This window comes from Sebastes umbrosus, chromosome 2 (genome assembly GCF_015220745.1).
Source record: "Sebastes umbrosus isolate fSebUmb1 chromosome 2, fSebUmb1.pri, whole genome shotgun sequence".
In the NCBI taxonomy this organism is placed as follows: domain Eukaryota; kingdom Metazoa; phylum Chordata; class Actinopteri; order Perciformes; family Sebastidae; genus Sebastes; species Sebastes umbrosus.
Window position 1 is genome coordinate 30,016,396 of NC_051270.1, and position 9,176 is coordinate 30,025,571.

The 9,176-nt window shown below is 41.4% G+C and overlaps 1 protein-coding gene across 1 annotated transcript; it reads right to left on the bottom strand.

Moving 5' to 3' along the window:
• Positions 1–443: 443 nt before the first annotated feature.
• On the bottom strand, positions 444–8,960 carry vegfd (vascular endothelial growth factor D). Its single transcript, XM_037790447.1, has 8 exons — positions 7,929–8,960; positions 4,339–4,543; positions 4,141–4,261; positions 3,529–3,598; positions 3,270–3,397; positions 3,067–3,182; positions 1,415–1,580; positions 444–729 (listed from the first exon to the last, which is right to left on the bottom strand). Exons 1-8 carry the CDS (start codon positions 8,037–8,039, stop codon positions 711–713), a joined length of 936 nt encoding a protein of 311 aa, XP_037646375.1. The 5' UTR covers positions 8,040–8,960; the 3' UTR covers positions 444–710.
• Positions 8,961–9,176: the final 216 nt, after the last annotated feature.

A 9,176-nucleotide genomic window follows, 5' to 3' on the forward strand; every position in this document is an offset into this window, starting at 1 on the left:
TCAGTGATGCTTTTTTGTCCTAAAGGGTTGAATACTTAGGCAGACAAGTGTTTTACATTTGCAATGAAGTTAGATCACTTTGTAGAAATCTGTTTTATTTTGACATTAAAGGATATTTTTCTGTTGGATCAGAGTCATAAAAAAAACTCTTTGAATCCATTTGTTTTTTCCAATAAAACATGAAAACTTCCAAAGAGGGTGAATCATTTTTATAGACTCTGTATGAAGATGAAATCCAAGGAACAAGATGATCTGGACAAACAAGAATTCAGCAGCTGTTGCCAATGGAGTGTGCAGTAAGTTTTAAAACTTTTCAAAAGTTGTGTTTTGCACCGTCTAAAGCATACAGGTGAGTTCTGTACTACGGAAACAACAGGAACAAGCAAAGTTTAAGAAACAGTGGGATATTCCATCACAATAATAGTACATAAATTCATCACAAATTCAAATTATAAAAATAATCTTTTAATATAAACTACATATTCAGTGCACAAAAGAACAAATGTACAAATCATAAACTTGACACATTGATTGAAACAAAAGGTAAGCATGTTAAAAAATCAATTAACATGGTCATGTGAGTTAATATCATCTTAATTAGTTAAAGTGATCGGCATAAATAGGACTGTAAATAAATTATGAGCCTTTTTTCTCTGCCTCCAAACATCCTTGGCGAGCAGGTTGTCGTAATGTTTTTCCCCGGTGGACTTCTACTTGGGCCATTTGCATCTGTGAATAAAAGAGGGATCATTTGAAGAGTATAAAATATGCATGAGTTCAGACACACCAGAGCTCAGAAAGCTGGGATGAACCTGAAGTCAGCAGTGAACTCAGAGTCTTGGGAAATTTATCACTTTGTTTATGCACACAAAAGATAATTAGGCATGGAAATGACTGGAAATGTTGAAGGAAATTTGTTTTGAGGAAATTTTTAAACAGGTCCTGGGAAATGTGAAAAAGAGAGGATGAAAAAAATAATAAATAAAATCAAAAATAAATAACTAAGAAATAAATGTAAAAATAAATTAATTAATACAAAATCAATAAAAATCAATAAAAATCTATGTAAATAAATACATAATTAAATAAAAGGGAAAATTAAACAGAATAGTAAATAAATAAGGGAATTAATACAAAGATAAATACATTTAAAAAAGCAAATCAAATCAGAAATATCTATTTATGTCACATTTTATCAATTAATTAATGGCTAGATTTATTTTTAATATTATTTTTGCTACATTTAATGACATATTTATCGATTTATCGGGTCATTTATTTATTCATTCATTCATTTTGGCAGGTTCCGTCCTCCATAAGGATGAACTGTGACTTTTGAGTCCAGACTAGAGCATTAAAAAAGAGTCAACGGTAAACAGACAGATTCTTATATTAAAGCCTCCCTCTGGCCTACCTGCAGGAGGCTTGATCAAAACGTTGGTGCTTGTGTGCGCAAATGGAGGAGTTGAGTTGACAGTGTTGGATCGGTCTTGGCTGCAGAGTTGGCTCAGTTCGAGGAAGACAGTCACAGCGCTCCACGTCTATCTCACAGTCGGGCATCCATGAACTGAGTGGAAACTCTAAGCAGGAGGAAATGACATTAACATTTAAATCACAAAGACAGTACAAGTACAGGAAATTACTTTTCATCTTGTCAGCTGAATCTCCGTATTATAACATACATCACTTCCATACTTTGATAATGACTTCACAGCTGACGTCTCAAATGATAAAATAATGTTAAATACATTCTGGAGCTATGATACCTGGGTTTGGTTCACAAAATGGTTTGTGTTTTGGAGCTTTTTGCTAACATGCCAACGTATCCTCAAACAATGATTCATATATCTTACGAAAAGCTATTTTTTGTACATTTTCCTACGAATGTCCAGCAACACAAAGAGATCAGTGCACCTGTGCAAGCCCCTGTGGTATTCTGGCAACAACACTACTTGGTTAGGTTTAGGAAAAGATCATAGTTTGGGTTAAAATAACTACAGAAGTGGCGTTACTTAAGTACGGAAGTTACGTGAGAAATAAGTCAACGTTGACTTCTGGTTTCACACTGGACACTGACGCGGGTCTTGACACCAAAGAGATTATGGCCTTAAGTGGATTGGCAGCTGAAACTCAGGAACCGTATAAAGTGGAGCAACATCCTCGCCACACTAAGCAACACCTCCTCCTCCTCTTAACATAAACAGGCAAGCCTAGTACAAGCAGTTATCAAAGTCATCCTACTGAGGCAGGGCAGTTTTTCAATGGTTGCATATGGAAATATACAATAATGTAAATAAAGAGCCAAATAATGAAATAAATATAAAAGCACAGTCACAGATGTGTGAAGATTCGCATCCCGTTCACTTCCATTCTATATGCGGGTGAATGGGAGAAAAAACATCCGCTTCCGGTTGTGAAGCAAATTCACATTTTTGCATTCGCGTGGAGATCAACTTTCTGTTGTAATATCACCTCGGCAGGCAAAGGCCACTCACCTGCATTCACACATGTGTCACCGCGCCCTAACGCTAGCTTGTGATAAAAACAGAAATATGCCAGCTGCTAGTGTACGTTCCATAGCAACCACCTTGGTATGTGCAGGCAGGAGGGCCTATTTTATTGTGAACATTATAATTTATTAATAAAAAACTATATAAATTGGAATGTGTCTATAACTTTCATATTGCCATACTTGACCGCTCGCCCCTTAGCTGTGATATAATCACAACATACCACGGCCTGTCGTGAGCTATTGCTTAATTATACTACGTAACCTGTCCTGGCTCACAATTATGTGGATTGCATACAAATTGATTGTGTGGGGTTATACGAGTTATAGGGTATTACTTTTCGTAGGTATAGCAACAAACAGTGTATGAGAGCAGCCTGGACATGCTCACAAAGACAATGTTAACATGCTGATGTTTTAGCACATATAATGTTTACCATCTTCATTTGGTCATAAATCAGAAGTAATTAGGATACATCCTCAAAAAACTATTAATGTCTGTTCACTATTAATCCAATCCATCCAGCGGTTGCTGAGACACACACACACACACACACCTGGTGTACTGGAGGGGTAAGGTATGCATCTATCACTTGAACAATCCCAAATCAACCCACTGGCACAAAGTCTCCTGGAGTCCTCTGCCTCTGACAGCTGGCCCATCGGAGAGCAGCTGCCAATGAAACAGATGGATTACAACAGAATTTAAATAAATAAAAATTCCTTTGAGAAATGAGATTGATTGATGTTTTGGACTCACCCACTGCTACTGTGAGGTTGAGCGTTACGTCGTATTATGGCGGGCTCCATGCACCGGCACTCTGTATGATTGGCTACTTTTAATAGCACCGGCTCTGGTACAAACTTGAAGGGAATGACACTGAGGACCTGAAATACACAGACATGCACACAGTGGGGTGAGAACTAGTGCTGCTGTTGCAATTCTCAGACCCTCAGAAAAAGGTTAAATCAAAAGGTCAAAAGGATGTCGACTGATCATCTGATATTTGGTCACTCACCGTTTTATTCACAAATACAGTAGTTGTGTTTCTGCAGGTGACACCTTCTTGATTGCAGCAGCCACTGCACCTGTCAGTAGGAAAACAAATTCACATCTGGGTAAAGTGACGTGAACAGGAAGTAAACTTACAATAAGTTGTTGACTAAGTTGGAGTCAAGGTTTCTAATGTTTATGGGAGTTTTCTACAATTAAAAGATCACAATTGGTCCTAGGTCAAACTGAAGAGAGTGGTATCGATCTTCTCATCTAAACTCTTGGTACTCCTGGCTTTTGTCAAACTATTCCTTTAACAATATACTTAAGAAAACGTATCAAAACTGCTTTACAAATAGTTAAGATATTATTATTCTGTATCATATTAAACACTATATGTGTCTGACAAATTATTTTCCCCATCAAAGCACCTCTGCAGGCCTGTAGAAGTCAAATATGGACATTATTCAACATTTGTTTCCACCTCAGCCTCTATTCAACACAACTGAATGTAACATGAAGGACTGCTGAGAGGTTTTGTCAGCTTGAGTGTTACAGGGTGCAGGTACGGTGCCGTAGCACTGAGCTTGGTGAACATTGTTGAAGTTCTGTGGATCTGGTTTCATGTCAAACAAACCTGTGGACGGAGACACAAGGAGGTTTGAAGAACATGGAGGGGTCGGTGCCCAGCTCCTTGGCCACGTCGACACACGTCTCCCTCGGCATGCACTGAGTCCGCTGCCACTCTTCATCTATGGCTAAAATGGAAGACACACAATGTTCATAACCACATCAACACACATACACTTAACATGTACTGTATGTTATATCCGACCTTTAAGTATCTCCAGGCTGTACGATTCGGCAGCGTAGCGCGTAGAGCGGTGTGAGCCCACTGAAGGTGGAGGTGAAGAGAGGGTCTCCGGCTGCTGCAGGCGCAGGCGACACTTCCACAACTTCCAGTCAGGAAAGTCTGCGAGTCTCAGCAACTCATCCAGGCTGGAGGCTGACCGTACCTTCCTCTCCCACTGCTTCACCACCTGCAGGGAGACAGGCAATCATCCTTTAATGCTTCACACTAACATAAAAAAACATCTTCATTGATGGTCTCAGTTTCCCTTGTCATTGTGTCTATGTCTTTTGGGGTTTCCCTCAAAATGTACACATTTATTAAACCTAATTTAAAACAACTTTTGAGTACAATTGCAACCTCTTTGATGACAAGTTGGTCGTATTTGTGAATATTCCCTGAGGTGTATTGAAAAACACACAGAGGACAATAATCATACGTCAAGAGACCAAAGAATAATCCTCTCTAGGGATGACAATATCGGTCTGACTCTCGGTCCACCACTTTGGTCCAGACTGAAAAATCTCAGCAACTATTACATGGATTGGACATGAAATTTGGTTCCTATTTGCGGATGAATCCTACAAACTTTTGGGATCCCCTGATATTTCTTCTAGCACCAACATTTGGTTGACATGTGTGCAGTAACGGACTCAGGCTGTCTGAGGGGCAGATGCGAAACAAATGCATGTGGTGGGACACCATCGCGCAGAAACTTTTCGAGCATGAAGGGCCTATATGGCACTGCATCATGTTTTCTCAATTTTAAGGCCACCCTAGAGGACACTTCATCGCATTCTCTCCACTGGAAGGGCACCCTAGAAGGCACTTTATCACCTCTCATCTACCATAGGCACATCCAAGATGACACTGCGATGCGATTTGTTCAAACACAGGGACATCAAGGGGGGGTGGTTGCTCCCCCTGCTTGAGTCCAGCAGTGCATGTGTGGTTCAGAGTGAACTGTCTCAACAGCTATTGATGGATTGTCATTACATTTTGTAGAGACATTCATGGTCCCTATCCCCTGACTTTCACACTTGGAATTTATATGATCAGATAAAATGGTGGAGGGTAAAGGTAGTGTACTATTTAGTAAATAAGGAGTGATTTCAGACATAACCTTGGTAAATATCCCATGCTAAACATTAGCATGTTACTGTAGCATTCCAATACTTGCATTTAGCTCAAAACTCTGCTGTGACGTAGGCTACGGCCTCACAGAGCTGCTGATGTGGCTGCAGACTTGTTAGTCTTAAAGGAACAGTGTGTAGCACTTTGAGTGATCTATTAGCAGAAATGGAATATAATATTCATAGCTATGTTTTCATTAGTGTATAATCACCTGAAACTAAGAATCATTGAGTTTTTGTTGGCTTAGAATGAGCCCTTCATATCTACATAGGGTATTGGTCCTCTTCATGGAATCCGCCATGTTGCTCCGCCATGTTTCTACAGTAGCCCAGAACGGACAAAACAAACACTGGCTCTTGAGAGAGCCTTTCGTGTTTTTACGTTACCTGAAGGCCACTGTAGTTCTCTGACACGCTTGAGAAACTGCGGTAACGTGAGCCAACTGAGTACCCCTCCGCTCACTCCTCCCCTTCCAAAACCGTGGCACCGCCAGCCACCGTCTGACTTCCGTTGCTCCTACAGTAGTGTTATTATGGTAAGGATGGCCTCTGGGCGAGGCGAACGGCGTTACCACGGTTTTGCACTCGACGGCTCACGTTACCGCAGTCTTGGAAAGGTAGGAGTGAGTGGAGGGGTACTCAGTTGGTTGCAATCTGCAACCACACCACTAGATGCCGCTATATCCTACACACTGTTCCTTTAATGTAATAAAATATGGATACATGCATTTACAGCCACATTATGTGCATTAATCTTTGCTAACATGTGCCTTACACTGAGGCCAAGTTGTTCGAGTTGATGTCACAGTAGTCAGAGTGTGATTATCAACAGCTGCAGTAGCACATGTGTGTGTCTGCCTTACATCTGAAAGCTGCTCATTCTCAAGTCTCATGACTCTGCTACCAAAAGAGTATACATTCATATACACTAGAAGAATGACATAAACCCAGGACATCTGACAAATATGGGCCTCAGCCAACCAGACCACCAACAGGCACTTTGAGAGGAGGCAGCAGTGGTGGGAGATAACCATAAAACCACCTGTCATGCTACAAGAAGGGCAAAGTTCTTGTGATGACATAACTCAGAACAAAATGGAAGCTGAACAGATCAGATCTGTACGGTGTAGATAAGATATAGATGAATGTAAGTAAATGACTCTGTGTTATGTAAGATTTTGTTGACATTTTAATAGACTTTAAAGAGCCATGGGCGTGATGTGTCTGAGGAGAGGCTCATTTTTGAGGCGGGAAAGCCAAAGCCTGATGGTCGGCCTACAAACGTCAGAGAGAGGACAAACATGGAGTATTGTTTACACAGTGTGTGCTTTATTTCCTCTGGACGACTGTAACGATGTGATGTGTTCAGTGTGTTGCAGAACGGAGGGTGGGGCAGGCCGGCTGGCTGACTGCTTCCACTTAAATCACAGAAACAACAACAGAAAATAGGGAGGTTTCCCCTCCACAATTTCTACCAGGGGATAGACCCACTAATGAGAAACAGAGAGGGAGAGCGCCTAGCTGAGAGCGGGATGATGGGAAATGAAAGGGAGGTAAAGATGGAGGGAGTTTGAATAGAAAGCGAGAGGGGAGAGACGAGAATAAGGGAGGTGAAGAAAATTAAGAGTGAGGTGGTTCAATAATCCCTCTGATGCAGATACAATTATGGCATCCGGCAAGCGCACACATGATTACTGTCAATTTTGGCATCTGGCAGCATCTGGTCAATAGGGGTGTAAGAAAATGTCATAAAAATTGAATATCGCGATATTATGTTTTGTGATTAAGTATCGATTCTCAAAAACACTATCGATTTTTAATTAATCGTTTACATGCAAAGATTCACTTTGTCAATACTTTATTTCATTTGCAAAGAGATGAGCCCTCTCAAAGTGTGCTATGATGTTGGACGTTACAGGGACTGATAAATGCAGATCCCACTGTTCTGATTGCATACAAAAAGTAAACTTTTTGTTTTTTACTCAAATGTTATGCACATGGTGGTGTTCTTTATACTATGACAGTTTTCCTAGAATTAGATTTTAAAAAATTGCAATATATCGCTTTACTTACAGTATCGCAATATATTGAATCGTTACCTCTGTATCATGATTCGTGTCATATCGCCAGATTCTTGCCAACACACAGCCCTGCTGGTCAAGTGTGAGGTTTATGGGAGAATGAGAGAAAAGAGTAAAGAGGCTCCTCAAAACTGCAAAAGCGAGTGAAATGAAGCCCTGACTGCACCAAGAATATAAAAGCAATGCTGTGCTTTAATTTCTGCTCTCTGGACAAAGTTAAATAATAAATCAAAGTTTTTTTCAACACAAAATCTGTCGTTAAACGTCATCTACAAACGGCAGTGAATTGCAAGAAGCTTCTTGTACGTTGCTGCTTTGACACACATGCACTTGAAGACACGAGGCTTCACGCCACACTTACCTTACTTCCTCCCTCTCTGTGCATGCCGTGTCCCACGCTGATCCAGCTCAGCTCCACCAGCAGAGTCACCAAGCAGGAGATTCTGCACAGAGTCCGTCTCATCTTCATCATTAGTCCTTGGCTCTGCTCGCCGTCTCTGAGAGGCACTCAGCAGTATGAACTTGCCTCCTTTTTCCTTCTGGCAGAAAGCACTTAGAGCTGGCCGCCTCTCTGACTCCCAACAGACCAGCTGAGTCCTTCAGACCACACACACTCAGTCAGTGCAGGTATGTGCAACACAAAAACTCTTGATCTTCCAGCTGCACAGTAAAGAGTGTGTGTATGTGTGTGTGTCTAAACCAGACGTAACCTGTCACAGCAACCCAGACGCCCACGAGCCAAATGGAGGAGGTTAAAGAGGCTTTAAAACATGCACTTCTTACTGCAGAAGCTTTGATGCACAACCTGAGGTGTCCAGTTAAATAAGGAGGCTACTAGACGTCTGAAGCTGAGAATTACCTCAGAAAAAGTCTCTTGAGGACCTCTGACCAGCACACTCTCTTATGTCACAATGGATTGAAGGCCTGAGAGATGTTTCCGATCTGAGCAAATTCCTTCTTTATATTCCCACCTCCTGAAAAAAAAGCATCTGACTTGTGGCTTCCCTTTAATGTTGAGTTCAGTGGTTACAATATATGTATGTGAAAGTTCCCTTCTATCAGTCCTCGGTTCTCCAGATCTTACTGTGGTTTGTCCGTGTAAAAAGGCCCTGAGGTGCAAAAGCAGCCACACAGTTCCTTCCTCTAAGATGTGGGCTAATTCTGGAGAAGCTATGAGAAGCTAGTATAAGTCTGTTCTTAAGTCTCTCCCACTGCTGCTGCTCCTGCTGCCACAGAGCACGCCTTTTTATTAGCTTGTGTGTTCCCGTCTTTCTTTTTTAATGTCTTGTTTGTCAAGTGATCAAGTCCCCTGCCTGTTAAGTCCCCTATCAGTGTCTTTTCCTCCAGAGCTGCCAAACCACCACACAGCCAAAGAGCAGCAACATGTGTTTTAAATGTGATCCAGACTTCCGTAACGTGTGAGGGGAAATCAGCACCACCCCTGTCCCACCGACACCCCACCCACCCACCAGCCCATCCAGACCCGTTTTAACTGCCGGGAACACACATAACGGAGGGAGTATGAAAACAGTATTCAGAATTTGTATGCAAATGAGGAACAGCAGCTTGGCCGTCTTTTCTGTCTGCTGCAAAGCGATGAGAATTATGA

What these genes read in the sequence shown, in the direction of transcription:
- vegfd (XM_037790447.1), bottom strand. Translation starts at nt 8,039, where the DNA reads ATGATGAAGATGAGACGGACTCTGTGCAGAATCTCCTGCTTGGTGACT. An exon ending in ACAGAGAGGGAGGAAGTAAG is followed by an intron (nt 4,544 to 7,928) that starts GTAAGTGTGGCG and finishes GTCTCCCTGCAG; the next exon opens with GTGGTGAAGCAGTGGGAGAG. An exon ending in CCTTGTGTCTCCGTCCACAG is followed by an intron (nt 3,599 to 4,140) that starts GTTTGTTTGACA and finishes TCCTACTGACAG; the next exon opens with GTGCAGTGGCTGCTGCAATC.